At 40.9% G+C, this 12,816-nt stretch overlaps 1 protein-coding gene across 4 annotated transcripts in view; it reads right to left on the reverse strand.

Moving 5' to 3' along the window:
• The window catches only part of LRP8 (LDL receptor related protein 8), a 169,603-nt gene that overhangs the window by 55,235 nt on the left and 101,552 nt on the right, over window positions 1–12,816 (reverse strand). For all 4 annotated transcript variants that reach the window (XM_035332683.1, XM_035332681.1, XM_035332684.1 and 1 more), the window contains one exon: window positions 12,246–12,368. In XM_035332683.1, the coding sequence (XP_035188574.1) occupies window positions 12,246–12,368 (123 nt within the window). The remainder of the gene's footprint in view (window positions 1–12,245; window positions 12,369–12,816) is intronic.

Here is a 12,816-nt window from a genome sequence, read left to right on the forward strand (position 1 = left end):
CAGTGCTGTTTCTTATAAATGAACATATTGTGCAAGCTGGGAAGAAACCATTGATTAAAATAATCAAAAACCCTACTAGAACTTAGACATGTTTTTCCTTTGTAAAAAAAACAAAACATTGTATCTGACTAGTCAAGAGATTTGAATCGCTTCTTCCAAAGCCCACGTTAATTTTTCCTCACAGATTAATTTAATTAAATCTATCATTACAAGTTTGTGGGTTTTTTTTGGTCTTTTTTTACATAAACTATATGAATGAAAGCTTGGTGTACTCTGAGAAATCTGGAAGGTTAGAAGATTTTACCAATAGCATTTTATCTTGATTTCCTACTAATCATTTCCAGCTGTAGCAACTTGTCTGATTAACGTGCCATTTCTAAACACGCCAGCAATCAAATACTTGTAAAAGTGAAACACTGTTAGTTGTACTTACAGGTAACTGATAAGCAGATTTTCAGTTCCTGCTCTTAGAAGCTGGAATATCATTATACACATAGTCAGAGAGGTCAGAGGCATCAGGAGGAATCCCCAACTGGCGTTATATCTATATCTATATATATCTACTACATCAGGCTACTTAACCGCGTCACCTCAAACACTTCTCCTTGGTCAGTAGCGTGGGTGCTCTGCAGTCAGTACCAGCCCTGGGCAGCCACATACGGACTGGTATTGCAGAGGATCTGGCTCAGCAGAGGCTGTGCCACTTCTCCAGACACTCAAGAGCACAAATCAGACTTGGGAACTCATGTGTGAGTGCATGTGGGCATACCGGGTCCTTCCCTTTTCTTCCTCAGGCTAACCATGAAGTGATTGTGTGCCCAGGGCATGAGGAGGAAGAAATGCTCCCAGACTGTGTGCTGGGCTCCATCGAGAGAGAGCCCGCTGGTTACAAACAGCGATGAAAACACATCTCTTCAGAAGTCTCTCAACTGTGGCTAAGAGTCCAGCATAAAGCCGGGGGGCTCTCTGAGCTTCTGTATCAGCAGCTGCTCTTTCATTTTCCCTCTGCCCAGGCTCATTTTCATTCTCTGGTTCACAGAGATTACTCCAATTCTAATCAAAACAGGGACAAAAAAGCCCCACAGAACACTAGGGGGACAAAATTATACAAAGGATAAAGGAGCCAAGCAGCATTGAGACCATATCCATCGTAAAAGAGATTACGGCTGCAAAAGTGCTTCTTATCAATAGGGAAACTAAAGCCACAAAAGGTCCCCAGATGAGCAAACATAATTAAACCTGCCAAGATGAGTGATAAAAACTATAGAAGGAAAAAACATACAGGTCTCCAGGAAACTGCCAGAATTCATCGTAAAATGTTTTTACGATGCTACCTGAAATTCGTACCTTATTCACTTCAAAATGAAAAGATTCCCTAAGTATGCTGCAACATCGGGATTTCACCTGGTATCTGCTATTACAGCATCTCCCCTCTGCTCTGTCAAAGGACAGAGCATACAAACAGCACCCAGGACTCTTCAAAAATTCACGCTGTGAAGGCATATGGTGTCACACTGCATTACACCATCTCCAGCATCCAGAGCAGCTGAAAGGAAATAATTCTGCAGCAGTGCTGGGATCATCTGCACGGCCACACAGAGACAATTGCTTCATCAAGATCAGGACCCAAGCTCATACCAAATGACGATGTTGCTTTTCCACACTAAGGTGATATCTCTTCTGAGGTGGTGAAGATACCAAGAAATGAATTCCTGCTCAAAGGGACCAAAAAACCATGCAGAACTCAGGGCAGAAAAAGGGTTCAGTAGACAAATGTATACTTAATGATGTCTAAGATGTCCTTGCTCTTAAATACCTTTATATGTGCAAATAGGAAGAAATTCTACTAAGGCCCCACTGCTATTAAAATAATTGTGTTTCTCATCTCGGAGGGAACACTTCATCTTTTCTACACACGCAAAGAAACCCCCACCTGTTTTCTTTTTCAGAGAACGGAACAGACAGCTTAGATGGCATTTTAATTGAATTTGTTCAGGCTGTTGCACAAGAATAGTGGTGTGTAGACCTGTGGCTGAGAAAAAAAAAGGCGCTCCCTTACCATCTATACCTTCCCTTCATTACAAATAGTCCCGCTGGTTCACACAACTCAGCTCCAAGTTTAAGTCTTGCAACATATCTAGATGCAGGAACTGAAGCAGAAACATGAATTCCAGCAGAATTCAGTAATGTAATTGCCATTTCTCATTCACATTCCATACAATGCCAGCATACCTGCTGAAATGCTTGAATGGCATACCGTTACTTTATGTGCATGTGCACTTCTAAATACATGTGTATAGTTTTACACGATTTTGTTTTATTGCACAGTGACTAGAAATTAAATTGCTGATTGTCAACCATGTTAGACATGCTTCTCACCTTACAAAAAGGGGAGAAGCATGGTTATGTTCATGCTACAATGCTGAGTATTTACAAGCTCTATCATATACAGAGAATTCAGAACTGTAGAACCAAAGTCTTGTAGAACATGTAGGAACTCAAATGGCATGGTAAGATGACTAGTCAGCAGTATAAGCCTGAAAAATAGTGTGATAACTGGCATTAGTGCATTCATATGAGAACATAGAAGCATGCGTGCTCTAACAAAGTTACTGAGCTAAGGCCTCTGGTATTTTAATACAAAGGATCTTAACATGGTTCAATCTGTTAAAATCCAAGACAGAAAGGGTGAGCTGAAATCTGTCACTCTGCAAACAGCCAGTGAACAGTGTCCCTAGATAGGAAGCTAGAAGCTCTTGCTACAGCAAAGGCCTGATGAAGGCTCTCAGCAGCTACGGACACCTGCTGCACCCCACAAATGCACAGGGGGAAGGCCACATGGCCCTCACACGTGCAGGCAGAGCTGGCAGTGACCGTGCCTCAACCTTGAGCACAATATCCCTGAAAGCATTTCACAGAACTGAAAATCTCCAGTGCAAGGTTCAAGTTACATAAATTAGCTACCAAAGCATGCGATGGCTGCATATTAAACAGCTCTTAATCATGATCCTAATCCTCAAGGAAGCAGGATAGAGTATCATGAGACCCTTATTAAAACTGCAGATGATTTCAGCGGGAGCTTGTCCTGAATGTAAACATGATCCTACAACTCTATAAACAGACAAAGATAGGAAAACTGTCTATTAAGTAAAAGGTGGTGGAATTAGGAATCACAGCTTCAACGTACAATAAATCCATTATAGTATTAAACCACAAGCTAGTTAAATGTGAACAATGTTAGACATGTCATTTCATTTTCACTTCTTAATATATTTTCCTCACACCATAATTCACCCACTTAAGAAAGGGGAAAAGGTTTGCTTTCTGTGCCCCTACAGCATAATACTGCTTCATTCAGTTAGCAAAATAATTCAGTTCTCAAATTATGACTTGCTTTTGATTCCCAGAAATGATTTTGTTTTCACATCAGCCATAGTTGGTAAGCCAATCATTACTTAAAATATATATATATGTAAATACAAATAAAAATCAGGTAATCTGAATTTCAGAAAGCAAGCAGAAAGAAAACAGAAAAAAAGGAAGCAATGGGCAATGAAAACCTGTCTGAGTATTTCTGAAAATCTCTTCAGTTTCTACTAGTTCAATATTTATGGGCTGTTAAACAATTACACGTAGAGGTCTTTACATGCTCACCTTTCATTTTCCTGCTCTTCTCTCCTATTGAAATAAATGCAAGATTAATTATAGCCATAAAAAGGCAGCATCAAACCCTTTTATGACCCTTTCTGTTTATGAACTGCATGAACACATTAGACCAATAGGAAAAATATTTAAATGCCAGCATTTAAATCTTCATAACAGTCAGCTAATGAAAGCTCAGAGTCAATCTAAAGTACATCAACACTGCAAATGCCAAAGCTTGCAATGCCACATGAAAAAGTGACTTTCTTGCAAGGTAACATTGCTTAGGAAAGGGCAAGAAAGATCAGAAAAGTATTTTCTATTGTTTTTCCTATTGGTCCAGACCCTCTGAAAAGGTCACTTCTGAGATAGAAGCTCTAACTACCTTCTCTTAAAGGAAGGATATGTTTTGTCTTTAACGGCATTACTTCAAACTTTTTAGCATTGGTAGAACTGGAGCACAATCGTTACGTACTGTAAATTAATTTACATCTCTAGGCGAGTAAAATGCTGAGACCACCAAAGCCATGTAATCATCAAAAAGGAGATGTAAGTCACTGCCCAAGAGCCACACGTAAAATTATCCCACTACTGGTGATAAACAGCCAGGTTTGCTGAATTTCCTTTGATGAAAAAGGATAATTTCATGCTTCAATAAAAGGAACAGGATGCAGGAAAAGCTGGATTTGGTTCCTCACCTTGTCAAAGATTTCTTGTGTGGGTTCCTACAGTTTCATGTTCTTTGGGATATTGAGGTCACTTTGGGGTTGCTCAACAAGGACCCACTTGGAGGCAGCATTCAAAGCAGCTACGATGATTAAGGAACCAGAGGCACTTGTGAAGGAAGCATACATTGGCTGAGGTAAGATGATTAAAGCAGGAGTGAAGGTACTTCTATGAAAATTTGAAGAGTTACATGCACTTAGGATCAAAAGGACTTTTAAAAATCTGCACTAGACTGTAAGACGCAATCTGCAGGGAACCACTGGTCTTCTAACAAGTCTTGTCCATATCTGGAGTATTGTTAAACACAACCACAGAAGAGAATGTTTAAGTCTGAAACCTTCTAAGTAGACCCAGAAAGTAAGTAGCATACAAAAGATGTAAAATATTTTTTAAATTGTGTGTTGGATGCGATAAAGCTTTCACAGAGATTAGTGAACAATGCAAAAACTGTACCCTGGTTATGGAATTGTGCCACTTCCAATTTTCCAACCAGACAACGAGAGACTAAGCACAAGCAGAGGCTGAGAACTGCATTTGTTCAGCCATCATAAGAGGAAGCTAAAGGAAGATTTTATTGCTGCCTTCAACTGTGAAATAAGAAGGGACTACAGAAGATGAAATCAGACTGTTCTTGGACATGCAAAGTGACACATACAGCAACAAAGGAAATTCTGGTGAAATCTAAGGATTCTGTCATTAATAAGGGTGGCCAAACATGACGACAGGGACACATTTTGAAGAGGGGGCTAGACTAGATGATCCCCTGAAGTCCCTTCTATTTTAAATTATTTTATGACTTCATGAAAAGATGACTATGGGGAGTTTTCATTTTATTCTGATATTTATTTGGATAAATTTGACCACTTTGGCAAACCAAAGCTTTCATCATAAGCCCTACAACCTCAGTCTGGGCATCTGGAGAACCACACTACCTCATCACCAGGAGGATCCTGTAGCTCTAGAAGTGTTCCTAGATTCTGTACCTTATGCTGTATTCGTTTCACAGAGGTGGCTGAAACCTGGGACGTGGTCCTCAGCTGCTGTAATTCAGCACTGCTCCCATGGGCCCACCACATCGCAGGGGAACAGACACCAGACCATTGAAGCTGCTGTATTTTATGCTGGCAATAGCCAGTTAGTGTAGCTGGAGTACTGTAAAAATGAGCACCTGTACGCCTGACATTAACCTTACTTTGATTTCCTGAATGATCTGTATCAATTTCATCCAACAGAATAATCTTTAATTTATGCATTCCACTGCGTTTGCAATTCCCCACCATCATATCACAATGTGTACAAAGATCTGCTCTTCATGTTGGAAAAAAAACCCTTCCCATTTCTGCCCCAGGTCCTAAAACTTGGTATCTGGCTGCGCCTGGATGATTTGACCTAGTTTGTTTGTGTGCCTTTTTTTTTTTTTTTAATTATTTTTTTATTTCTCTGTTTGAAGTTGTTGACCCAGTGTACATGATGGCCTGAGCAAGACAATCCATCCTTCCTCAGATAAATAAATACCGCAAGGGCAGGGCAGCATTGATTAAGTCACTTTCCAGAAATGCACAGTAATGCAACCAAACGCAGCCAGACGTGCAGGAGATCTAGATCAAAGATGAACAATATAGACATAATTTTGGGGTAAATGGGGAGCTAGAAGAGGAGCGTGCATTTCGAGGTGAGCAATATTGTCTGCAATAGCAACTGCAGAATTTTGCTTTCATGCAACTTAATAGGAAATGAGGACCACTACATGCTGATCACCATTACAAGAGATCAGCATACACAGCAGCAGCACACAAAGAGCTTAGGATCCTGGAAAATTCCCATTAAAATAAAACTGTCAAGTTTGGATACATCTCCCAGCATGACTCATGACATGTACTTCAAAACAAAAAGTACTGCACAAACTGGTACTGTATTTCAAACCAACACTCAGGGTTTGATTTTATATTCCACTTTCATTAAAAATCTATTTCCAAGACTGCTGCTTATTAAACCTGCCCTACTAAACCATTCCTTATTACATGCAATCTGAATTCAGGTCTCCCCTTTTCTTTTTCTCCCTCATCACATCCTCCTGTACCATTCTGTAAAATAATTTCTGCTCCTAGCTAGGAGAATGTCACATATCTGATAAAGAAAGAAGAAGTGGTGAGTTTATGCTGCCTGCATTCCTCGATCTCATTATATATACAATGTCCTAAGGCAAGAGTTTGCCAGCTCAGATTTTCACTTGCTCTTTCCCTTTAATTTGTGTTCCCATCAGTGCTGTTACTGTTTGTTAGCATTTGTTTTTGTTTTTCTCTAGAGATTTTTTTTAAGTTAAATAATCAACTTCAGAGGCAAATTTATTATTATTTTTTTTCCTGTAAGAAAGCAGAATGATTCAATACCTGGGTTGGAACGGTATTAGGTGGATAACATCCATTTTGATAGAGGTCTCAGCTCAGTAAGAAGAATGACTTCCCTTCCCCCTGCCTCAGCTTCACAAAACTGGATAGGGAAATAGCGAGGAATCCTTTCCTAAGCATACGCAAAGCCTGTGCATCAAAGCAGGGGCTGCACTGCTGCTCTAGGGTGGTCACTGAGTCCCACTGGGTTGCTTTTAGTGAGAGTAATGAAAATACACCCGGGGCTCCAGCATGGCAGGCTGTCCAACGGGACAGTCTGCGTGGCCTACCAGAGATCTCCTCGCAGCCGGCAGAGGCACGCTGCTGCATAACCTGGCAGCAAACAATTAGAAGATCCTCAGGCGTTCAAGCCTGCTCTGAGGTCAAAATGTTTTGTGTATCTCCAAACAGCTGCTGGGGAGGTACGTGGGAGTCCCGGGCGCCTGGCTGAGAGGCACTAACTCCACTCCCACTACTTCCAGACACTCCGCTATCCCTTTGAATGCTTTGCGGGGAGCTCCCTGCATACTAACAAGCTGGCACGGCAGAGATGAAATCCATTATCACTTCAGCACACCTTCCAATGATGGCAGTGTTGCACCCACTGTAGGTTTCTCCTCCTGTAGGCAGGGAGAAGCAGCGATGGCTTATATTAAACAGAGGATAAGCTTGCATCTCTCCAGGCTGTTTTATTGGTACGTATCCTGCAAGGCCAAAGTGGTTCATTTGCTTTACGCACTTGCAACCTTTCCTGAACTGAGGCCTCCTGAATGTTAGGCAGTTGCTGAATCTAACAAGGCTCCATCAAGGAAGACGTGGCTGGAACATGACATGCCAACGTACTAACCCTTCCCGTTCCCCACCAGGAGCTGTGGCACTGCACAGCTAAATGGCATTTCTTTGTTCTACATCTCACCCACCATGCCATTTCTTTTCATTTCTTATGTGTCTCAAAATAACTTTCCTCTCTTCAATATTAAATTCCTCCTCCTCCTCCCTCCCCCAGCCTCATTCGATGCAACCTTTTAAACTGTGGATTTTGTCCCTTCTGCCCTCTGCGGACAGCACTAATCGCTGGGTTCTCATGGTTTTGCTTCCCCTGACTGAAGGGCTCATTCTGTTTCCATACAAAAACAAACTAAAGCAAAATAAAATGATCATTTTTTTTCCCCCAATTTCTCCCATCATTATTTTCTAATGATGACTTCAGAAAGAGATCCAGCCCACAACATGTACACGAATAGATCAGCTCACAGAAAAGGGACACTTTTTTTTGAAGCCTTAATATAAATTAAATGAGATAAAATAAATTCTGCAGCCAGATAATAGCACTAAAAAACTGACAGATGGCAGAACACTGAGGTTCAGTGGTGATACTTGCTGTTACATGAATAATTCACTTGGACAAACCTACGGATGGTCAGGCCATGTTTAGGGTAAGGATCTAGCTCAAAGAAAAGGTGAAGAAACGTGAACAGCTTCTTCTTTGTAATAACCCATTTCAAACAAAAAGCCCAAATAGCCACCTTTGACCAATTTCTAGCATGGGTTGATTTTGGCAATCTTCAACTTGCACCAAAACCCACTACAAGATGCCGTATGGATCCCATCAGTTGAGAAATCCAATGGGATATCCTTACAGCTTCTGCTCAGAGCCACATTCAGTGGCTTGAAGAAAATGCTGTTAAAATAAAAATTTAAAAATTGTATGGATAGCAGAAAAGACCTTGGACATTATAGGTTGAACAGAAGCCAAGCAAGCTGTGACACCATTTCATCTATGGACACGAGACAGGTCATGCTGTCCTGAAAACCTGGGGATGGGTAACATCCCAGAGAGGATATTGCTAGGTACAAAGCCAAGCAACTACAGCAATCGGGAAACAGAAAGCCAGTAGCAAACTAAGTAGTTTTGCTAGTTTGTTTGTTTTGGGGGGTAGAGGTGGTATAGCTAAATAAAAAATAAAAAAATCAAAAGACCACAAACTTTTATTTTTAACTAAGCATCTGTAACAAACAGAGAGCACAGAGGGTATTAAAAAAGAAAGCACTATAAAAATATCCAGAAAACGTACAGCCATTTAGCATGTGGTTAGGTGCTGAGAGGAACTGCATTGTTTTGATCGCTTTCTAAGCTGGAAATACTCCTAAAATGCAACAGTCAGCATTTTCAATGCTCTTAACCTCCCCAGCTCAAATGGGCTATGGACAATGTCCCAGTACTGCATTAATTGAGGAATAAACCTGGAACCTGGCAGAGATGCTGGCAATTACGTGGCCTGTCCGAGAGCAATCGATTTTATAAAGCGGTTTGATCTTGCCAGAGGTAAGAAATCTCCATTTCCCAACCTGCCTCTTCCCTAAGGAAACTCCACAGTGCAGACTCCTCCAAAGGGCTGTGCTGCATTTCTGAACAGGAAAATGAGACCGTCGTAGGGGCCTACAGTCATTTCTCAACCAGAGGGAAATAGTCCAGCCTTGCTTTCATCAGGGAGGAAAAGAAAAGACGGGATTGGAGGGAAGGACCATATGAAGTCTTTCAGACCGCCCAGTGCACACGCTGCCTCTCACCAAATTTTCTGTCCGCCATTACAGCTTTTTCCTTGCCCTCACAGGGCATTTACACCTACAAAGAGCTAGGGCTTTTACTTTGAAGGTAAAAGCAAAGCATAAAGCTCCAGTTTCTGCTTAACAGTCCACCAAGTTTATCACTCTCTGCTGTCTTGACCAGTGGCAGTAGGAAGATCTGCAAACATCTGTGAATTAACCTCACAACCAGCACTGTGCTTATGCATTATCAGGTTGATTCTGGTTCCTTACAGAGCAGATCAGATCAGCCTTTGAGATGACACATCCTTTGACAAGGATATAAAACATCTGGGAAGAACGTCCTTACCATGCAAATTAAAGCCTATTGCTATCAACAGCCATAAGATTAAAAGTACTTGATCTTCATCTGATTAAGTGTGAACCTCAGATCTGAATAATCCTATAAAACAGTGAAGTTCCAAAACTCCGGTTGCAGGTACTTTTAAGATTGGAAGGCAAGCTTTTAACTGGTACAGAAAGAAATGCCAGCTTCTCTTGTGAGCCAGCCACAATCAGAATTAGGTTTGTACTAAATATCCTATGAAATTTGAGACAGAGCTCTTGCATCCATCACACAAATTCATAACAAAAAATAAATATCTTATGCTGAGGCAAAGCATGGCAAATCTGCTGAAGACAGCTATACACAAATAAATGGAAGAAGGAAAGTATAATTCAAACTACCCTTAGCCAGGCACTCTAACCATGCAGAGAACTGGCTGGCACAATGGAAGAACATTACTGAGTAAAATCAGACCAGTTCCCGGAGGCCCTGCTCTATGATAAAAGAGTCATGTTTATCTTCTTTTATCTTAAGTGACCACTTTATCTGTAACAGAGAGGGCCAGAGCTTCAGAAGGTTCTGGTTTCAACAGAGAAAAGCTCTCACTCATGCCGATTTTACCTGAAAGCCCAGAGACCCTTCCTGACTTGTAGACATGGATGTTATCTTCTATGAAGAAAAATGCCATAGCTATAGGACATAATTACATGCTAGTCTTTGACCTGCTTTGAAAACCCTCATATAAACCAAAACAAACCACCACCAAACCAACCAAAACGAATCAAGAAGCGGCCCATTCAGGTATTGTCACTTTCACAACAAATTCCTGGTCGACCTGCTGCAGCACTCTACAGCATGGGAACAGATTTCTCCCTGCGTCAAGGTGACACTGGCCTACTCCCATTAGCAGCAGGGAGACATTTCAAGTGCCACCATTTTCATGATACTATTTGAAGAGAGGAACCACTGCAGAAACGCAGACTTCAGTGTCTTAGTAGGTTTCAAGCAGAAAATCACACAAAACTGAACAAATGATTTTCCTCTCAGGAGGGCAGGCCCATACTGTACCAATCAAATGCTCAGGTCAAGTACCCTTTACAATACTTAAGTTTTAGAGATGATTTCCCCAGAGAAGGAACATAAGTGGAGGGAAATTGGAAGGTGAAATGACTACAAAAAGGAAAGAAAGACGATCAAGAAAAACCATCAGGGAACTTAACACTGCATGGTCCACACCCCATCCATGCTATGGCCTCTGACAAGAGATTTACAGATGGTGACTACAGGGAACAGAGCTGCTTAGTTAGGCAGCCCCCCTCCACACAATCAGGTAGTGGAAACAGCATTAATAAGATAGCTTTTGACTAAGGATGATGCAGGGTGAAAGACCACCAGTTACAGTACATAAATATGTTAATGCAGTTACTGAAGTAATTTTTTCTGTAGCCTGTATATGGCTGCAAAAACAATTCCATTCATTTTATGCAAAAGAGAAGCTCGTTTATCTTTCTTAATTAGGGAGAACTAGTACTAGGATCACAAAAAAAAAAAAGGCATAGTTATTTGTGAAGCCCTCTATGTGCCACATTCTGGTGAAGCCCAATAAAACACTTCCCCCAACACTGCTTCTGACTCGTGGGAATATATTTGTGAAGTACATGACTGGAAATTCAATAGAATGGCTCGTTTAAATTTCCAAGTCTGCCCAAGAAAAAATCTGCAGATGTAAGCAAGCACACAAATAAAAGTTTACATAATAGCTGATGTTTTCGTTAAAATATTGCTGGGATTCCCTTCAACTCAGCACCAGATGACCCTCCACAGTTCCAGAAAGCAGAGAATGGATGCGCCTCCTCAGAGAGTGAAAAGAACAAGATGTCTTCTGTTATATTTACCCCCAGCTTTAGTTGTTTTACATTTTTCATCTTTAATCTGTTATTTTTTTCTTCATTTGTTCTCCAAGGCAAAAAACAACCAAACAAAAAACCAACAAACCCACCCACAAAGCTCCAAGATTGCAAAGTTTCTCTGTCAAGACAGAAGTGCTGCCTGCAGTGTTGAATCCCAAGATGCTACCATGCAAAATGCTGCAAACCTGAGTTTCCAAGAGGCCTGATCCCAGGTGCACAGATTTCATGGTGTTTGATTCTGACTCACGGTGCAGCCATACAGACTAGTAAGCGTATACTCCAGGGAGGAATGGTACACCTTGTGAGTATAGGACTAAATGACAGCTTCTGATCCACCTTGGTGCTCTTAGAAGTGTTCTCTTTAGTGAGCAGATTCATCGTGAATCTTCACGCACCATTGCTGATCATGAGCCCTAAAACCATACAAACTGTAATAGAGCTAGAAACGTTTTCAATTCCTTTACAGCCAGAAATACACACTGTATAGCTCTGTGTGTATCATTGTCTGGGAAATTGGTACATTTGAGCATTTAGAAGCCATCTGATTTGAATGACCCAAACCTTTTGTCTCTTTTATTTCTGTTATAAGAGAAGCAAAAGTTTTCACATCACCCTGCAAGTGTTAGGAATTATACCTTCGATTTTGTAACACTCTATGCTTTGGTGAAACAATGTGTCAGAGAAACACCACTTTTTTGTGCTACTCACTGCATGCTGCTTCTGACTCATCTGACCCATCAGGACATTCTTCTTCCCCATCACATTTCCACCTGGCTGGGATGCAGTGGCCGTTGTCACAAGTGAAATCTGACTCGGCACAAGTTTTCTTTGCTGCAAGACAAAAAAAAAAAAAAAAAAGGATGTGAATAATGTGAATATAAGCAGAGCAGAACACCTCCATTGCAACCAATCCCACCAAGAACAATAGCAAATTCCCTGTATCGAGGATTCATTTCACATTCATCATTGCTTCTCCATGATGGAGTCAGACAGGTATCAAAGGCAGGTGTTTCTCCTCTCTAAAACTCCTATCTGTCCTTTACTTAAAACAGATCCAACTCTTTTCTGTCTCCTTCCAAACAGTCAAAAAACAGGGATGCTCTTTATCAAAATAAATATCTAGGGTTTTTACAACAAAATGCCGCTGCCTATATGGAACTAAGTATGCTGCATTATTTACAGACAGATACAACAAACAAAGTCTTGCCTTTTGAGTACTACAATCCAGGTAACAACATTTTTATCTATGCAGTCTATTCATGTCTTTTTTAGTACATCT

This window comes from Oxyura jamaicensis, chromosome 8 (assembly GCF_011077185.1).
Source record: "Oxyura jamaicensis isolate SHBP4307 breed ruddy duck chromosome 8, BPBGC_Ojam_1.0, whole genome shotgun sequence".
Classification (NCBI taxonomy): Eukaryota; Metazoa; Chordata; class Aves; order Anseriformes; family Anatidae; genus Oxyura; species Oxyura jamaicensis.